This window comes from Passer montanus, unplaced genomic scaffold (genome assembly GCF_014805655.1).
Source record: "Passer montanus isolate IOZ18808 unplaced genomic scaffold, ASM1480565v1 scaffold2, whole genome shotgun sequence".
Taxonomy (NCBI): Eukaryota; Metazoa; Chordata; class Aves; order Passeriformes; family Passeridae; genus Passer; species Passer montanus.
The window spans coordinates 29,232,451-29,252,912 of NW_024366591.1; the positions used below are offsets into that span (position 1 = coordinate 29,232,451).

Here is a 20,462-nt window from a genome sequence, read left to right on the forward strand (position 1 = left end):
CAAGGAGATGGCCAGACCTGCTGGCAGGAACACTTCCCTGCCACAACTCTCCAGTTACACATCCCAAGATAAGTGTTTGATTTTTGTGCCATTGTTTCGTATTGACAATGATAACCCTTGCATCATTTGGTTCCTCAGTTACTTCTATACAACGATCCCATCTCTCAATCTTGTATCAGCTCATTCCTTTCTGACAGCAATTATTTCAATTTTTTTTTAAAAAATCTTATTGGCTTGCTGTTTTTTTTCCCCCCAAAAAGACACTAAAGGAAAACATGATACAAAGATTAGTTCCAAGGATAATATCCCAGGATGTCATCAGTAGCCTCCCTCAGCTCAGTACTGTGAAAAAAGTGTATTTTATGATTGGCTTTTTGTAAATATTAAGATGAATATTATATGTGTTATGTTGGAAAGTTATGCTGCATTAATTTTCTTAAGTAGTGTGTTAAATATAGTTTTAGGTTATAACATAATGTTAAAATAGAAACTATGCTGTGTAAGATACTTAAAGAGATGACTGAGATAGCAGCCACAGGACACCTAAATCTTTCAGAGAATTTATTGCTCCATTATCAGAAGAAACTAACTTTTTCCCACCTTGCTCAGCCCTGAAGATGCCTTCAGGATTCAGAGGAAGAAGCTGACCAGACAGAATCCTTTGTTTGAAGAGAATTTATACATCATGTATGAGGTGTATGAATATGCAACAGGCTATTGCTTTTAAGGGTTAATCCTCTGTTAACATGAGTCCTTTCTTGGGCTTATTTTGCCCAGAAAGAGGTACCTGGACTGTCCTGTCCGTAACTCTTTTTTCTTATTGTCTCATATTGTCCTAATCCTAATCATCCAAATTTTTATTACTCTAATTATATTACTATTTTTATAACCATTTTATTACTATTAAACTTTTAACATTTTAAAAACAAGAGATTGGCGTTTTCACAGCACTTTGCATTTAACACTACTTCACTCTGTTTCCCCCTGTGCATGTGCTTTACCTTCGTTCAAACTCTCCTAAATTCCAGTCTTCTCCAGAAATAATAATTTCCATTCCAGGCTCTTCACTGAAGTCTGTTATTCAGGATCAGCAGTAGAACATTTCCTTTGCCCAGAGCACCAAGCATCTCAAAAAAGGCAAACACTGACTGCCAGTATGAAGCTCACATTCGATCTTGCTTACATGCTTGTCTTTATAAAAAAGTTTGAACCTAAGCAGCCATGAGGTGAAAGTAGCATGCCTGCATTTTCCTGGAACATTTTCTCTTTCTCTTTTCCAAGGTATGGAATGTTCTAAGAAGTGGAAGAATCTCCTAGCTCTTTTGTAGCCACCTGGTATCACGTTTACTCTCACAACTGCAATTCAGTGCTCTCCTTCTTTCAGTTTTGGAGTCTCTGAGACCTGAAAGAATTTGCAACTCTTGGCCTTTCCAGTGCTTCACTTGAGGAAATTTACACTTGCCACTCCTATTATTTGTCCTGCCCCCACCCCTTTTAATATCATCACTGGAAAGACAACACCAAAAACCTGATTGTAAACATCAGTTTGTTTATTTAACAGTGACCCACGCAGAGCACAAAAACATAGCAGGGCTTGGCTGAGGTTTTATCCACTTCAAATTCCCTTCACTTCAAATTCCCTTCACTTCAAATTCCCTCCACGGGCTCAGGTATGATGTTGGGTTTGCTGCCGTAGGCAAACCGGATAGAGCCAATCTTTTTGGATTTAGATCCTCATTATATTTTACAGCATGGGACGAGCACCCTTTGAAAATCCTCCTTGGGAGTTGCTCCACCTGGCTACTGAGACAACCAGGGAATCCCGACTCCTGAGATGTGCCAGCGGTGCCGCGTGGCCTCCAGCCCGTGCCAGCCCGGTTCCTGCCGCCGGCCCCATCCCCGCATCCATCTCCGCATCCACATCCGCATTCATCCCTGAATCCACTCCCAAATCCACCCCCGCGTCTATCCTCGCATCCATCCCGCATCCATCCCTGCATGTACCCCCAAATCCACCCCCGCATCCACCCCCGCATCTATCCCTACATCCCCTCCTGCATCCATCCCCGCATCCATCCCCGCATCCATCCCGCCGCGCGTTCCCGACCCGGGGGGCGTGGTCTGCGGGGCGCGCTGCCCGCCCATTGGCCGGAGGGGCGGGAAGGGGCGTGGCCCCCGGCGGTGGGCGGGGTCAGCTCCTCGCTGTGCCCGCTGGGCTGCGGGCGGGCCCGGGCGGCGCGCTGCGCTCGGCCGCGAGCAGGTAGGGCTGGGCCGGGGCTGGCGCTTCCCGGTGCTCTCCGAGCGCTCTCCCGGTGCTTCCCATCCTCCCTCGGCGCGTAGTGGGGGGCGGGATGGCGGAGCGGGGGCCGCCGCAGCGGGCGGGCCGCGGCGGTGTCCCGGGAGCTGCAGGGTGCGGAGCCGAGCTCTCCCTGCGCTCCCGGCTGGTCCGCGGGGCTGCGGCTCCGGAGCATCTCTCGTGGGGAGAGACTGCGGGAGCCGGGCCTGTGCGGTCCGGAGAGCAGCGGACAGACGGGATCTCATTAGCGCATATAAATACCTCGCAGGCAGGTGCCAGGGGATGGTGCCAGGCTCTTTTCAGTGTGCCCAGTGGCAGGACGAGGAGCAGTGTCTGTAAACTGAAACACGAGAAGTTCCACCTCAGCACGAGGAGGAATTTCTTTACACTGAGGGTGGCAGAGCCCTGGCACAGCTGCCCAGGGAGGCTGTGGAGTCTCCCTCCCTGGAGACATCCAGACCCCACCTGGACACGCTCCTGTGTCACTGCTCCAGGTGACCCTGTCCTGGCAGGGGTGGGACTGGATGGTTTCCAGAGGTCCCTTCCAACCCTAACAACTCTGTGATTCTGTGAAAACACTGCCATGTTGCAAAAGGGCCCTGCACACCCCCCAAATCTTGGGTTTACCTGCATATGTATAGCATGCCTGCCACCTGTGCTGTAAATGTTCTGAAGTGGGCAGGTGGTGTATCTGCAAGAAACTTGTTCTCTGAACGTAATTTTTCTTGAGCCCATCTAAGTACGTGATAAGGAGTCCATTTTACATAGTTGTTGTCAAAAATAGCATCACATTTGTGACAGGTTCAGCTATCAAAGCCCAGAACAACTGTATGTTATAGCTTGAAGTGCTTTAGCATTTGCAAGTTCTTACAGCACTTGATGGAAAGCTTCGTGCTTTAACACAAATTACAAACTGGAGTACATGAAAAAGTTGGATTCTCTATTATGGAACTTTCTTATATCAATCTGCAGAGCTACCATGCATTCCTGTGTAAAGTGTGGATATCAAGAAACCTATTGTTGCTGTTCAGTTTTGTTAACAAAAGGGTGTGTGCATCCGATGACTCTTTGAAGATATTTCCCTGATATTTCTGCTTTTTCAATTTCAGATATAGTTCAGTTGGAAGAACGCATGGCTGGCAGATAGTAAGTATGATGCTGTGCTAAACTGTGCTCTGTGGTAGTTTGGCAGTGCTGTGCATGGAAAAATTCTCTCTTTAATGTAATTTCTCTAATAGTTTCTGCTCTAAACTCTCTTACTAATACAGGAAAGTCACTGCTCTTTTGGAAGGCCTCCCATTCCACTGCACCAGGACTTTCCAGCTGAATCTTGGTGGGAAGTATGTTTTGGGTATTGTTAATACCTCAGGCAGTTTTGGCTTTGCTCACAACAGAACTCATTGTGGGGATGGCTTTTCACTTCCTTTGAGTTAGTTTTCAGCCGTTCCCTTGCCTTTCCAGCTGTGTGTGTGGGGTTGGCTGCCTGGGAAGCTCTCACAGCTGGGCTGGCAGCCCCTGCACGTGGTTGTGGGTGCAGAACGTGTCCTCTTCCCATCGTGTGGTTCAGTGCTGGGGGTGACACGTGCCCCATTCCAGAGCCAGGTGAAAACCCCACAGTGTGAGGGTGTGCACACTTCACTGGAGGTGCTGACATGTGAGTTCATTCTTCATGGAGCTGGGTCAGCATCTGCATTGTAGCCCTTGGGACTTGGTGCTGCCTACCTGACAGCACGGGTTGCTTCCCTGCCTGCTGTGCTTTGGCAGCACACAGATGGTGTTCTTGTCTCTGGCCCTGCAGAAAAAAAGATGCCCTGGCTACTTGCACAGGTTGTATTCTGTCTGGTCTGCTTTCCTGAGTGCCATAAACACTTTTTCTTATATTAATTTTGAAATGTCTATGTTGATCTCAAGTCCCAATAACTTAGGTTGTCCTACTTCAGAAAATCTCACCTTTTCCTGTTACCATCTGCTCAGTCAGGTCTGGCTGCTTTTCACTGTGCTCCTTTTGTTCCCTCAGTGTAGGGCTGTTCAAAAAGCTTTTAATTTCTTTTGTGCCTTTTTCCAGCTTGAGAGGCTCAGCTAATATGTCCTTTATACTCATGCATATTACTTGTTCCTTTGTGCATTTTGTGAGAACTCTGAGGTGCTGCCTGTGAGAAAGTTGTGGATTCATGTGTCTTACAAAGCTTTGTTTTGTTTTGTTGTAGCCTCTGAAGAAATATCAGGTTGTAGCAGATTTATTTCACTGTTGCCCTTCAAAAGCAATTTAATTAGGTGCTTGCAGCTTAAGGAACTTTCTAGTCCCTTACACAAGAAAGCTGTCATCTTTATGATGGCTATTAAGCCATTGAAATGTAAACTCTTAACTTTTCCTGACTGTAAGAAAATATTAATTGAAATAATTAGAGATATTTTTGGCCTTGTTGAATAAAAGAACACGTAAGCCAATGCAATTTGATAATGCTGTGGGAAAAAATAGTCCTGTCCTTCCAGTGGCCTCCTCCTTGATCTTCATGCCAGAACATGAATTTGTAAGCTGTATAAGACTAAGGAAATAAAGTAGTTGGGAGGAAAATGAGCATTTTTCATGTGGACCTTTATTCCCAACTTGAGCACAAGGTGAACTGTGTATGATGGGCAAGAAGAGGAGGCTTTAATTTATTTACCTCAAGATTAGCGTCTACTAATGCTAAAATGCTTTTTATATTAGCATAACGATTGTGAGGTCCCAAGCAATCTGACAGATTTATTTGGGAAAATATCAGACTAAATCTACTCATATAGCTTGTTGTGTGTTGGATACAATAACCAAAATAACTCTTCTTTAAGTTTTTCATATTTACTTGGGCATAAATTAAATGTAATAAAAACAACCATTGCTTCAAGCTCCACGGCTTCTTTCTATCAAGCAGACTGGCTAAACAAATTCCTGAGAAAAGAGCACTGTATAGCAATCTCCAGAATAAAAGTGTAGGTTGTTTATAGAAATGTTGCTTTTACCCCAAGTGTTTAATAATGATCATTCAAGATGCAAAATTTAAATTTTTCAGCTGTGAGATGTAGCCTCTGATGGTGCAATCATGTCTGTGTCTATTAAGAATAATGATTTTTTTTTGTTATTTGTTAATGAATTTTGCCTGATAAACTGACTTACAAGTGGTAGCCAGCTTTCCTCTGATCTCAACCTGGGGACCATAACTGGGATGTAACTTGGGCTGGTTGTTAGGTTTTGTCACTATAACTCTACAACCTTTTAGTCTTGATTCTCTCTCCTAGATTGCTGGGAGGCCTGGGAAGGTGACTGGAAGCAGCACAGGGTGAAGGTCCAGCACTGTGGTAAGTGTGCTATTTTAAACCAGCCAGGAGAAGAGCTGGGAAAGGAGCTGCTGTGGAGCTGTGAGTCCAGGAGTGAATCACTCGCTGATGAATTGTCTGCAGCTGTGTGTGGGAAGATGAAAGAGCTGACAATTTAAAAAGAGGAGGCAGCAGTAGCTGGCAGCATGTTCTTGCTCATGGTGAAGGGAGGGAATGTGCATGCAGAGTATGAGGGCAGGTATTGATGCTTCACCTTTCCATAAAGCTGTGAAACACACTAATCCATTTATCCTCAGTGTGTGTTTGCTAATAGAGCATTAATATTTTCTTTACTGCTCAAGTGGGAAACTGGGGAGAAATGTGATGTTTTCCATTAGTTATGTGCAAGTTTAGTGGTGGAAGTCAAAACTAGAAGTTGGCTAACTTTGACACCACACTCTGTGAGCCTTGTTCATATATTAGTTTGTAAGAATGTAATGGCAGTAATAGTTTGCAAATTTAAGATTTTAGTTTCATTGCACATTATATCTTACTATGATAGAACCAATCAAAAGTATTTCCAATGAGGGTATTTATTGATTTTTATTTTTCCTCCTAAAGTGGCTTCCTAGAAGATGACCATAGAAGATCTCCCAGAACCTTCCTTTGAAGGAGATTCCCTCATTGAAAGAGAACGATTCTTATTCCCAAATTCTGAAACATCTGTTACTTTTTCTGTTGCTGCAGCACCAATGCCTTCAGACTGTGGTATGTACTTTAAACAGAAAATGAATTTGTGATTAGCAGAGAACAAATCTGAATGATAAATTTTAAGAAAACCTGTCAACTCTTAATTATTTCTTTCCAGAAAAAGTTTTCTTCTTCTTATCTTAAAGGAAAGATGAAGACCCATGCTTTTCCCATTTTTCTTATTGCATACACTATAAATTATATCTTTTCCTTTGTACAGTTCTGTGCATGTGTGGTCATGTTTGTACTTCTTTCACATCTCAGTGTAGAACTGGATATTGTGATAAGATGTAAAATTGGAGTAAGTAAGGGAAGTTAATCTACACCACATTTGAAACCTCTAGCGTTACATTTTTTCTTGTGCTTTAGTATATAAATGATGTACTAGAAGAGGATATTTCTGTTGGAAGTGTATGTTTTTTTCGTGGTGAGGACTGTAAAGTGAGTGGTATCAGTGATCAGCTGTCAAAATAATGTTTGTCTTCAGTAACTGTCTTCACATGTATAAATTACAGAAGAGGATATTTCTGTTGGAAGTGTATGTTTTTGTCATGGTAAGGACTGTAAAGTGAGTGGTAGAAAATTATACCGAGTATCAGTGATCAGCTGTCAAAATAGTGTTTGTCTTCAGTGACTGTCTTCACATGTATAAATTATAATAAAATTTCTGACAGCATATAATGTGTTAAAATGTCACTGTAGGTGAGGAACTTCACTGATAGCTGCAATTATAATGCCTTTGCATGTTGCAGAAGATAATAATAGCATCTATGTACTTCAAAAATCACTCCTTCCACCTCTGTGTTTCCCATGCATTGATTAGAGCAATCAGCTGTATTCAGGAAGAATAAACACATCTAATGTTCTGTCTTTGACAGACTCAGCATTCTCGAGACCCAGTTTATAAGTCAATTCAGGTTGGGAATGTAAGTGTTCCATATGACGTATTTCAGTACCTGAACATGTGTCTTTACATGGTTTAGCCCTGTTCTCATCACTTATCTTCCTCCTCTGCTCTAAGTACTGCCATGATTTATTCCATTCTACTTTCTTATCCCTTAAATAAAGTTTCCATTTGCCTTCTTTAAACATTTTTTGTTGGGTATCTTCTAATAACCCTATGATTTCACTGCTATGTGTTCTACCTGGTTTCTGCCTACTCATGAAATAAAAAAAAATCCTTTTCTAGGAGGTTGCTGTCACCTGTGTAACAGTAACATTGCTGAATCTGGGTAAAGGAGGTTAAACCATGGCAGAGAGAGATTCTCAGTCTTTACATTCAGTGCATTTATTTTTCCTTAATACAGTTGGGTACTATGATCAATACTTGGGAAAGATAGAGAAGGAGAAACTAATATTTTAAGGTATCTAGATGCCACTGCCATCCTTTCATGGGATTCATTGCTTTAACAGATTTTTCTGTAGCATTGTTTTGTTTGCAAAGACTGCAGCTGATCACCTGCTAAGCACTTAGGGTAGTTGTTATTAATCCTTGATACAGTCTCAGATTTTTACCCTACCATGCTGACTGTAAGAGTTGATTTCTGATAGATAATTTTGATCAGATTTGTGGCTAGAAATCTTCCTGGTAGAGTAAGAACTGTGAATATTGTGTAGGATCATTAATCTTGTTGCTTAGTTGTCTGTTTACTTCATAGCTTTCAGCTGTAGATCAGCTGTGGTTTATGTGGAAGGTAAATACTAGTGGATAAATGAGTAGATGTGTGTTGATGCATTGGATGTAGGGAAGAAGCACACTTGTAGTGCTGGGAGATAAATGGTTTGGGGTTTTTTTATATGGTAGGTGAAAATAAAAATTAATGGTAAATATTAGTGAAAGTTGTCCTCCTTTTCCATTCTTGTTGAGTCAAGGCGATGGAGTTTGAGGAACTCTAAACAGCCAGGAAGAGAGCTCTGTATGTGTTCTTATCTGTTAATCCAATCTAGAAGTCAGGTATGCTGTTTTTGGGGAAAGGTTGGGATGATTCACCCAGGTGTGGTTTATGCCATGTCACACACCCAGATGGGTGATGGTGTGTGTTGCTTAACCTGTCTGTCCTGTCTGAGAGCCATGAATCTGTGATAGATGTGAGCTGTATTGTACATTTATCCAAAACCTGTTTAAAAGGCAACTCCCTGATAGCTGCAGTGGGGGTGAAAATACAGTATTTGCCATGGTTCGTTTACTGATAGTAGTAGACTCTGCTTTCATTCCCTCTCCTCATAGCCATTGCTATCCAGATTCTTTCATATAATTTTCCAGAGCTGGAAGAAATTCCACAGATTAAAAACAGAGAATGTGTACTTCATTAACAAGCACACACACCTGTGAATAATGTGACATATACTTTTATAATAAGGTGTTTAATAGTTCAGGTTGCCTGAAAGAACACGAGGCTTAAAATCTTCAAAAGTGGGTTGTTGGTTTTTTTTTCTGGTGTTGATTTAGTGACTTAATTTTTGAAGGTGTTTGTTTCCTGCAGCTGCCACCAGCTGGGATTGATGCATTAATGAAATACTGAAAATAGCAGAGGTCACAGAATGCCTTCATGATTAGAGTGTGTGTTTATATTTTGTATGGACCATGTAAATTGTGGTGGAAGAAGAAGAAGGAAGATGTTTTCCCTCTGCTGTCCTTTGCCTCTGAGTTTGAAAAACTAGTTGCATGTTAAACATCCAGATTTTATATAAAGACTCTTTTCTTTTTTAACAGAGTTTTCCTTCTTTGATCCCAACGATGCGGCATGCCAAGAAATACTCTTCGACCCCAAAACTTCAGTTTCTGAATTGTTTGCTATCTTAAGGCAGTGGGTTCCACAGGTCCAGCAGAATATTGATATTATTGGGAATGAGGTGAGATACAAATGAAGATCCTTGTGTGCTCTCAATGTTAAATCCTGTGTTGACAGTGAATAAGACCAGTTCATTTAGAAGTAGAATTAATCATAAATGCAGATACAGTTTCTACTTTTAAACAAGTAGTGACTGATCATGCCTTGTATTCCACATCTTGTCAGGTTTTATTTGGAAAAAGAGAGATGATGGATAAAATTCAGTACATTTGCATAGATGGTAAAAACAATGTTTCTCTCAAGGCAATTGTGTTCAGACCCTTCACCTTGGTGTTTCAGTTTCTTACTTAGCAGTAATCCCAAACTCAAACCCAAAAAATATATGAAGTTACCCTTAAAGCCTGACCTTAAGGGCAGTATTTCCAAGGCACAAAATGTGTTTCTAGTATTTTCATCCTACTTTCTTATTTTTCTTGTGGATTACAGTTTTTTTTCTGGGGAAGTGTAGTGAAGATGAATGCTACCATATTATAACTGAGGATTTCTTTTTAGAGTTGTGTGGGAGTGGGGTAGGTAATTGTTGAGAGGTCAAAGAAGAAGGGGAGAGCTTTATAAATAATTTTCTCATGCATTTAACTGCTTAACTTTTTAGCATGTGAAGTGTATGTTAGAAGGAGCAATATAAAGAAATTTTTAAATCCGTAAATAATGAAGGTTAATTATAATGCTATTTATTATGTTTGTATATGTTGCTCAGTTCTGCAGTTAAGAGTCTTTTCTGGCAGGCTTCTTTGTTACTAGCCATTGTAATGAATCCAGAAGTCAATATATCTGAAATAACTTAGGAAACAGTACTGTTGTCAAAGATATGCCAGAGCTAAAATGTGCTTCTTTTCCACTTGCCTGTCAGATCATTAAAAGGGGTTGCAATGTGAATGACAGAGATGGACTGACTGATATGACTCTCCTACATTACACTTGCAAATCAGGGGCTCATGGCATTGGTGAGTAAAAAAAAAAGTCATTAGAGATGTAAAACCTAATTGACTCACATAAGCTTATCCCACTGACACTTACAGTATTTTTCCTTGCAGTAGATTTTTTTTTTTTTGTGCTTGGTTTTCTCTGTTCTAGTGGCCATGGGCAAGGAAGATGCAGAATTGCAGCTGTAGCCATGGGGAGAAAGCTGAGTTAGTGGTACAGGTATTACACACAGTAGTACCAGCTTAAACAGATAGTTCATGTAGCAAAGGCAGTTTCAGACTGAAGTGCAAGCTGCAAGTTTGCTGTGGTTTCTGCTGCAGTTTTTTCACAGCAGAATGTTTAGGTGACTGGGTGTTCTTTTGTTTTGTTTCTTTCACCCTTTTCATGTCGGAAGAGAACAATAAACTTTTTTTGCATTATTATGGCCATAAGTACTGGAAATGAACGCACATTTAACTCTGTTTGAACACCCCTATTAACTTTCCTATGTTTTGATACTTTTTTTGTTGACCTGAGACCATTTCTCTGAGTTTGAGAGAAGTCTGGCACAGGTCATCTTCCCTGGTGTCAGCAGATCTTTTAACATAAATTTCAGCATTGTGATGTTCAATTCTTTTTCTCCTATCAGATCCCAAAACTCCTGGGTTTGGTGGCTGACACAATGCTTACAGTAGTGAAAACCAGACAGTGTTATTATACACTAGAGATTTCAGCCCTTTGTGATAAAGGGCAAAAATTTCTGTATCCTAATCCTAAAAAGAGAAGGCATAGTTATAGTTCTGCTGTGAGCTTGGGGCTTAATGTATGTTTTGTGTTACACATAAACATCTATGTTTTTTGTGGTCAAATAAATCACTAATGAATACTTTACAAAAATTACCCTGCAGGTGATGTTGAAACTGCTGTAAAATTTGCAACACAGCTTATTGATTTGGGTGCTGACAGCAGCTTGCGCAGCCGCTGGACAAATATGAATGCCTTGCACTATGCTGCCTACTTTGATGTTCCAGAACTGATCAGTCTTATTTTGAAAAATGCAAAGCCAAAAGGTAGGCATTGTGACCTTTGTTCCATGTAGTTGTCCATATTTTGTAGCTCCTAAGCTGATGCATTGTGGTCTGTTAGTCTGGTGTACATTTATCCATTATACATAAATAATTTCTTATTCTTTTATTCAGCCTCATTGGTTCATTTTTCTCTAAAACTATTTTTTAGTGCTTTACTGTACTGTTTCCAATGCTGGTTTTTAAACTTGAGCTTTGTACAAGAGAGTAGAAGTTTCAAATAGACTGGAAAGAAAACAGGTTAATCTTAAGTTATTGATAACTAACAGAATGTTTGCAGAAAACCAAAGATACAACTATTCTAGTAAAATCTTTTGGGTTTAAGGTTCCTTAAACATTGAGAGGTATGTTTGACATATGGGGAGAAGGTTAAAGGAGTAGTGGGGATTTGGCAATTACATGTGGCAAATCTGTGACTGAGGCAATTTTGACATGCTCGTTTTTCCCATTTCTCAGCTATGTAAAAGGTCCTGTTTAAGGAACAATTTGACTTTAGTGTTTGGCATAAATATATAACACCTTTGGGAATGGTACTGTGAAGGATTGGTAGTTGGAACCATATTTATACTAATGCATGTGAAAATACAGAAATGGTTCTGATCAGAACTGTTTGTAATTTGGTCAGGACAGCAAAACCAGTAAACAACTTTATTGCTAAAATTGTACAAATGTGAATTTGTCACTAAAATTGTACAAATGTGAATTTGTTCTACTGAATATCCTTCTGATTGTGCTAGTTGGCAAAAGGATTTTTATCTAGGGACTCTGTCTTAGCAGTTTGAAAAGCTGGTAGGCTTTTGGAGTACCCAGGGCTTGCTTACCCCATCTTGAATCTCCATGGAGGTAATTGCTAAGCAGTGCTCTTACTGGTGTGACTTGCTTAGGAGGTGACAAGTGTGGGTGGGTAACAAAAGACAAAATCACACTGCACAGTAGTTAAGTCCACATCACATTTCAATAGCCTGGCCTCCATAATTTGCATCAGCAGTTTAGGTCTCCTTTCAGACCTTATTTGCATTTGGTGTTCTTCTCCTGTGCAGTTCCTACTGAAGGGGTGGGACTTTGCTCAGATTTCCAAGGAAACCACTCTGGTTACTGGGCAGTTGGCAATTCTTGGATAAGCAGCTGATATTTTTAATCTCAGGAAGTATGTAAAATTATTTGCCCTGTGACATGGAAACAATGAATAGTCTGAATTAACAGAATAATTTTAGCTCCATGCTTCATCAGGCAGTTTGTAGAGAAGGAAGAACATACGCAGAAGGTGAGCATGCTTTGGATGGATCCATACTGAACTAGAGAAAAAATGGTTGTTAATATAAAAATAACTCCTCAAGACAGTGGCGTGCTGACTCTGAGACACCCATTGTGAAGCACAGGTGTTTCCTTTTGATTTACTGCTAAACTGCTTTCTTTGTGACACTCTGTAGTTAAAGTCTTCATACTGATTTACTCCTCAGTTGCTACAGGAGAGAGCTAGTTTGGTCTTGGATTTCTAGAGGTTTTAAATACGAAAATTGTATATTATCTTCCTCCTGATAGTTTGGGTGTAGTTACCAGGTAACATTTTATACTTGTTTTTCTTTCTGTCACCTCTACTATGCCCACTTAGATCGAAGCTGTAAAGAGCTGTTCAGAAAATCTAAGCATAAAACTTTCAAATCTGAGGAAGTCACACAGTCTAACTCCAAAAACCAAACCAAACATCAGTTGTTTTTCAAAATAGGAGTACGTGCAGCTGTTACTGGCTCAGTAGCTGATGCTACTGACCAGTATTTCTGCAAACTGGTTCCTGTGTGTGCAGAAAATGTTGGGTTGAATTCCATGGAAGTTTCAATGGCTGTATACAGCTCCTCAGCTTCTAGCTGGTTTTAAGCTGGTGATGTCTTTGGACCTGTGGTACATAAAGGGTACATGTGCATGTGTAGCTCTCATTATGATTGAGGCATGTGAATGCAGTCTTTTTTCATGTTTGTGTTCAATCAGAGTGATTGCAAAACTGTTAAATTCTGATTGCAGATTTGTTACCTTTGATCTTTACAAAATTGAGTAAATTTTATTAGTATGTATGAACTTAACATGCCTATACAGACATATATAACTGTGTATTTTCTATGTTGTTGATGTTTTATTTGTTTATTTAGTGTAACTATATAAGGATGTTGATACAGTTGGGATATACTTTGTTTATGGCATTGTGAGAAGCGGTAGTGTTTTCTGGGATGGAGACTGGTACTGGAAAATATGAGGAGATTCTTCAGCCCTGAGGTGGAAAGTTTTGTGTTCCTCACTGGTATTTCAAATTGGAACATGATTGCTAATACTTGTGGTCTTTTGGCTTGTGTATTAAATCAGCTGGCATTTTTAATTAACAGTCCTATGCCTAGCTGACTCAAAATGACATCTCTCTTGTGTAATTTAAGAGAGGAGCCTCAGACTAAACAGACATTTAAACTCCAATCTTCTAGAACAGTAATAACTTCATAACAGATTGAAAGATATATTGGGAACAACTGATAGAAATATATATTGTGCTAAATCACTTCAAGTCAGATGCAGTTCTCCATTTTCCAGACTATCAGTGTGAGACCTTTCAAAGTGCAATTCTTTGAAAACAAAGAAATTATAACAATCACCAGCTCTTACTTCATTCTTGGCCATTACTAATTAAATCAGTGTAAAGCAGATGTATAATCAGTTTCCCCTTGCCCTACTGCCTGCTCACAAAGGAGCACAACTGCTTGAAGATGCGTCTCATTTTAACGTTTGACACTTAGAATCAATAAAATATAAATGTTTCTGAAACATTAAAAAATTAATTTACTTGCAAACCTGAAGTTACTCCCTTGTTAATCTTGGCACAGTAGACTGGGCACCCTGAGTAGCAGCAATTTTGCAGTTCAGCCATCAGTATTAAAAAATGAGTGAAAGTACACGCTCATCTTCCAGCTTGGTTCGTGGTATGAATAAACAGATGTAAATAAGGTTGATACTCTGTGTAGAATTACTTCTTATATGCATTTGGTACATAAATAATGGTGTGTCTGTGTAAATGCTAACATAAACTGTAAAAATGAATGTCCTCTCAAGGAATCTGTAGGGGGAAACGTTCATGTAACAGACTTGCATACCTCACATGTGATGTTTAATTGCAGATGTGGATGCCACCTGTAGTGATTTTGATTTTGGAACAGCTTTGCATATTGCTGCATTTAACCTATGCACAGGAGCTGTCAAGTGTTTACTGGAACATGGAGCAAATCCTGCCTTTAGGGTAAGGAGTTAGGTTGTAGATTCACCAGAAGCTGAAAAAGGTACCTGGAAAAACTGAACAGTCTGTCCAGGATTTTGACTAGCTAAGTGTGTTACATGGAGTGAGAGTGCCTCAGAAAAAGATATTTGCAACTCATAGTGGATGATTTTGTATGCTTTGTCCTACTTGTGTGTTGAAGTTTGCATTTTTGTGTCATGGTCTAGTTCATTAGTTCAAATAACTTGCAAGAGGTTTTTCTGTTGGTTGTTTGAGCTTTCATTTATTAATACTCACGGGTGTCTTGCATCAGCTGAATCCCCATGGCAGTGGGGCATCTTTTCAGAAATGGAGGAGTGCAGTCTTTGCCCTCCAGAAATGCAGTGTGGTGCTTAGCAGTGATCCCAGTGTCAGCATGAGTAACTGAGAATGCATAAACATCAGCTGCTCTCCTTAGTAACCTAATAATAGGCATAGGTTATAGTGCAAAGTGTTGCTGATATGTGTCTAGCCACAATCTTGGGTTTTGATTGAGTTTTGTGTTTGATTTGGGTGTTTGGGGTTTTTTTGTTGTTTGTGTTTTTAGGGGGAAGGGCTTGGAAGGTTTTCTTATTGTAGAAAAAACCAGTGTCTCAATTCTCTATTTTCAAATGCAGGGGGTTATTTTAAATGAGAAACCATACTTGTTTTAAGGGTACTCAAAAGTCATTATTTCATGTAGCATTGTTGCTGTGACATCTTCTGGAACATTATTCTCCATATAGTTCTTCGTGATATTCAATCTAGATCTCTTGAAAAATGGTGGGTTTCTTTTTGTCTCTGTTCAGTGTGCATGAATGTGTCTCAAGTTCTCTGGCAGCTGTTATGTTTAGGAGTCTGTTGTCACAGGCAGTGCTGCTTTGTAGTTGCACAAGCTTTCTGAGCTGGCTGAGGTGGCTGTGCCCTTGAGAAGGGAAATCCTGAGCTTCCCCTGAGTTTCCACTTCACCTTCCTGCTACTGCTCTGCCCCTGCTTTGTGTTGGCACAGAGGTTTGCAGGGCACCTGGTGGGCTGAATCGTGGGACTGATGTGACCAAAATAATCTCTAATGTCATGACTACAAACTCAAACTCCCCACACAACTTTAACCCAGCTATTTCCTGTTTTTAAGGTAGTGTGATTTTTACTTACAGAGTGATTGGAGATTTTTAAGGAATGGTGGGTGTTGAATTGCTCAAATCTGCAATAAAGTTTTGACTAGAGACAGTGTGTAGAGTTGGATTATTTGGGAGCAGCAGTGTAAAGTCTAAGTAAGGATTATACTTTTCTAGCTTTGAGATGGATTGAGAGGGGGCTCAGGAAACATTGAACTTCTAGTCTAGAAAACAAATACGGTCTTACTCTGCATCATTTCTTCTGGTAATGTCTGAGTCCAGGGGCTCAGCTGAGACAAATTTGGAAGACTGAGATGATTATTTTGGTACAGACATTGTGAAAATGGGCAGACAACCGAAGCTCTTTGCTAACGAGTGTAGATAGAACTATCCCTGGAGCAGCCTGACAGTGCCTGCTGTCTGGGCTGCTGGCCTGGAGTTGAGGTTAACTCCAGGGGAGCTGCTGCTGCAACAACTCATCCTGTCACATAGGACATGCAGGGAATCACAGTCACAGCTCTCTGGGTCTGGGACGTGTTTGGAAAGGACTCTGTCCTTAACCCATCTCTCATAGGGTAGTCTGTGTCCAGATAAACCTGAACAGGTTTATTCAGGTACTCATGTCAGCCATCATATTTGCATATTCTATACATGCAACATACTTTTAAATTCCCCCTTACATTTGGAATAAGCCTCACCAAGGAGTAAGCTATATGCTGGGTAAAGATGGATTCTTTGGGAGGAGTTGGCATTTTGGTATTGGCATTACAGACAAGAAGTCTGCCCTGCTTTCCTAACTCTGTGTTCAGGTACACAGAGGTACCTGAACACACAAGTGTCTTGTTTCAAGTGTTCTGAGTCCTAATAATATTCTTAAATTTGAAAATGTTGGTTACTTGTCAGTTTCAAGAATGAGATGCTGTACTTGCTAGTTGATCTATCTAAGGATGTTTTGGCATCCTTATTTGAAAATGTGGATTTTTTTCATAGTTGCTTATATTTTAGGAAAAATACCTAATAGAGAGGATTAAACACTGTAAAATGCTGTGGTTTCATCTATCAGATCTATCTTGTAACAACTTTAAATTCTGTGCTATGTTATGTTTCTGCAGAATGACAAAGGGCAGATTCCAGCAGATGTGGTTCCTGATCCAGTAGATATGCCACTGGAAATGGCAGATGCAGCAGCCAGTGCAAAGGAAATCAAGCAGATCCTGCTGGATGCAGTGCCTCTCTCGTGTGACATCTCCAAAGCCATGATTCCAACCTACGACCACGTCACAGGCAGGGCCATGCTTCTGTCACTTGGCCTGAAGCTGGGAGATCGTGTTGTTATTGCAGGACAGAAGGTATGGCCACCAGCCTGACACTACTCTCATAATTCCTGGAGAGTCCATTTCCTTACCACTTCGGAGACATACCTCAATTTGAGGGTCTGAAATGCTTTCTGGAAGGTGTGATCTCTGGATGGCAGCAAGGAACTGGTTAGGGAAAGTAATAAGCTTGAAGGGTTGTATGATAATTCATTATTATGAATAGCAATTTTGACAGGCAAAGGCTGCATTTTGTGTCTTTAAATGATTTTTAACAGTCTCCTATAGTACATCAGCATGGCTTTTATTAACATTTTTGATGTCATATCAAAGTGATGGTAAAATTCCCAAATTACTCTTTGAGTTGCCCAGCTTTGTTAGGAGTGTGCATTCATGAAGTACTCCTGATAGTTTGCAGAAGGCAGGGAAAAAAACCCTTCAGTTCTGCTTAGCCTATAGTAACCCAGTTTCACTGGTGCAATGCAGCTAAAATCTTTGAAGCAGTGCTGTGCCAACAGGGTTGTTACATGGTTCTGTGGAAGTAAAAGGACGTAGCTAATAGAGGTTCAGCTCAAATGTGAATAGCTCTTTAGAAGCTACCATGAAAGCCACCTTTCTAAAAACACATTTTAAAACTGTAGCATTAATATTGCATTCAGTATTCAGACTTTTTATTTGCTCTGATAGCAAGCAATCTAAGTGCTAGAACTCTTTCAGAGAAGTACTTTTTTCCTGGGAAATACTGAAAGCATTTGTGAGCAAAATTTTATATTTGAATAGCTTTCACTTTAATAGCTTTCCTAATATAACTTCAGATTTGTAACATCACAACTGAAAGATTCTAAAGTGATCTCTAGCAAGAGTGTGAAGCAGCTCCTATTGTGTTATTTTGATTTGGTGTATTCTTGAAATTGGGTCAGGGAAAGCAAAGGAATCACTAGCTATGCAGAAGGCATTTTAACTGAAGTATGTACAGAAAGCCACATCCTTAAAGACAGAAGTTTCTTTATCAGAAATCACAGTGGCAGCAAGAGGAGATAATGTAAGTGCAAGTTAATGGAGGCTTTAGAGGAAGAGAGTGATGAAATTGGTGCTTTTGTGTCTCTTTCCTCTAAGTAAGGCCCATAGAACAGTTTGTGCTGTAATGTGCTCACTGTGCATGGGTAGAGCTGCCTGGGTTTGGTTACTTTTATTCTTCTGATTGATTTTGCTGTTGCAGTGTTTTTAAAGAAGTTGTTAGAAGCTGCTTTTGTGCTGCCAAAGGCCAGGAGGGCTTTGCAGCTGGCTTGTTTTTCTTTAAGGAAGCTCAATCTGTTCTAGAGCAGGTGGGAAGAAGGAGTGTGATTGTGCTTTTTGAACTTCCATTTCCACAGCAGCTTTCCTCCCTTCCTTCCCTTGTGAGCGAGGAGCTGTTGTGCAGTACTCCCACATTGCTTCCCACCCTTTTTCTCCATTTGCCTGAATGGAGAAGTTGTTCTCAGCCCTGCCTTCCCCTCCCCCTCGATACTCCTAAATTTCTGCAGGGTGGAGCAAAAGTGAAAACAGGATGAGTAAAACGGTGCCCTGTTTTTAACCTTCTGGATCAGTTCTTATTCTGGAATATGGAAGCTGGGATGGGGGCACTTGGAACAGCAGCATTTTTTGGAGCTGTATTTACGGGTTCCTGTTATCTTTCCTGCTTCTGCAGTCTCCTGATATGTCAGCTTTAATGAAGCTTGAAAGCCAAGCACAGTAGATGCCAGAGGGAGAATGGATTCCTCTCCTGACTCCTACTGCGCCTGTCGTTCCGGTTGTCGTGCAGGGTAGGAAGCTGTGTAAGCAGGTGTTCCTGTGTGCGTGATGTGGGGCCCCACAGCTCCACCAGCTCCTGCTCTGCTAGACTCAGTGTCCATTTGGATCACATCTGATGAAATGGGAGTGCAGGGAGACCAGCAGCTGGGAGAAAACTGCTCCTGCTGTGTCTCATGTGAGAGAGATCCCCCACTCCTTGCTTGCACAGGTCCTTGGGCAGAATTGGAGCTGCAGTTTTGCCATCTCCCACCTCTGGTTTAAGATACTGGCTGTTCTCCTCTGCTCAGTACATGGTTTTTGGCTCTTGGTGCCAGGAAAGTTAGTGGAGGAATTGTAGGAATCTGTGGGGCTGCTTGGCTGAACTTCTGGCTGAATTTGATCCCTGTGTCAATGGCTAAAGTATCTCAGTTTAGATTAGAGTGACATACCTGCCTATAACCATCAAGTTTAAGGAGATCTTCAGCATAAGAGAAGAGGCTCTGGGTCATGTTTATTTCTTTACAGACAGTAGGAAAGAGTAGCTGGAAGGTTTTATATTAAAAAAATAAAAATAGTTTCTATCTGTTTACTCTCTGAGGCTTGGATTAAACAGTGGAGTCATAGTGTAAAATGAGCTAACGTTAAGGTCACATGAGATGAGGAAAACTGAGCAACTGAAAGATCAAAGCTTTTTATTACTAAAACTAATTTAAAAATCAAATACAAAAATCAATTTAAATCAATGTTAAATGCATTTCTTGTAGTTATTCCTCCCCTGTTTGGTTGAAGTGTGTGAGTTTATAATGTATGTTTGTGGAGAAAAAGATTTACCAGCAAGACTGGTCTGTCTTGATATTCTTCATATGCTTAGCTGTTCAGAGTTTATAGTATTTATTGAAGCAACAGCAAATGTTTAAAACATTTTAAATGTTTTAAACATTTCCTGACTTTTAACATTTTGTTTAATCATAAGGAGGGAATAGAAGACTTACAAATGTTTTCCAAAGACAAAAAAAAATATATACTTGTATGTGCGTATATATACACACAGAGATTTGTCTAATCTAATATTTCTATGGAACCTCCAGTTCAGGAAGATACCTAGCCCTGATTCTGGAATTATTCTTGTATAAACAGTGGAAGTAAAACCTCTCACTGGGCATGTGCTCCTGCACCTTGCTGACCTAGAGCTGTGTTTACAGTGGTCTTTACTGTCTAATTCTTGTCTGTTGTGGCAAATCTGTCCATAACCATGGCTGCTGTTTAATGCAAAATATACACAGAAGGACTAAGACCTTTTGGAAAATGTATTGAGTAGTGTTGAAAGGTAGGAATGTGAATAAGTGGGGGAAATGATGTTTGCATTTTTGTGATGATTTGTCTTGCATTTTGGAGACGACTTGCTGTCTCTTTCATAACCGATACTATTTTCTCATGAACAATACTTGTTTAACAAACCCATTCTGTGCTGATGCTTTTTCTCTTAGGTTGGTACCTTAAGATTTTGTGGCACAACGGAATTTGCCAGTGGCCAGTGGGCTGGTGTAGAGCTGGATGAACCAGAAGGGAAGAACAACGGAAGTGTTGGAAAAGTCCAGTACTTCAAGTGCGCACCAAAACGCGGTATAGCCTTTATTTTATTTTTTCTTCAATTTTTAAACCCTCAATTTTAAAGAGTACTACTGGAAGGTATGAGATGTTTGGGAGGATAAAAACAGGTAGCAGATTCTGTTGCTTTTCTTTGTTGTGCTGTGTTTGATTTATTGTTTCTTCAGCTGGTCCTAATGTTTTGACTGCAACTATTTGCAAAATGACT

At 40.5% G+C, this 20,462-nt stretch overlaps 1 protein-coding gene across 11 annotated transcripts in view; it reads left to right on the forward strand.

Annotated features, from left to right (window-relative positions):
• Positions 1-2,168: 2,168 nt before the first annotated feature.
• The window catches only part of CLIP4 (CAP-Gly domain containing linker protein family member 4), a 31,524-nt gene continuing 13,230 nt past the window's right edge, over positions 2,169-20,462 (forward strand). The window contains exons 1-12 of one of the 11 annotated variants that reach the window (XM_039707138.1): positions 2,169-2,260; positions 3,406-3,442; positions 3,565-3,636; positions 3,758-3,950; positions 5,573-5,849; positions 6,212-6,358; positions 9,054-9,193; positions 10,043-10,136; positions 11,004-11,165; positions 14,336-14,454; positions 16,676-16,912; positions 20,134-20,269. In XM_039707138.1, coding sequence (XP_039563072.1) covers positions 6,226-6,358; positions 9,054-9,193; positions 10,043-10,136; positions 11,004-11,165; positions 14,336-14,454; positions 16,676-16,912; positions 20,134-20,269 — 1,021 coding nt within the window. In that variant the 5' untranslated portion in view covers positions 2,169-2,260; positions 3,406-3,442; positions 3,565-3,636; ... (1 more) ...; positions 5,573-5,849; positions 6,212-6,225. Of the gene's footprint in view, positions 2,261-3,405; positions 3,443-3,564; positions 3,637-3,757; positions 3,951-5,553; positions 5,850-6,211; positions 6,359-9,053; positions 9,194-10,042; positions 10,137-11,003; positions 11,166-14,335; positions 14,455-16,675; positions 16,913-20,133; positions 20,270-20,462 lie in introns of all 11 variants that reach the window. The other 10 variants (XM_039707141.1, XM_039707143.1, XM_039707136.1 and 7 more) reach the window with 10 other exon arrangements.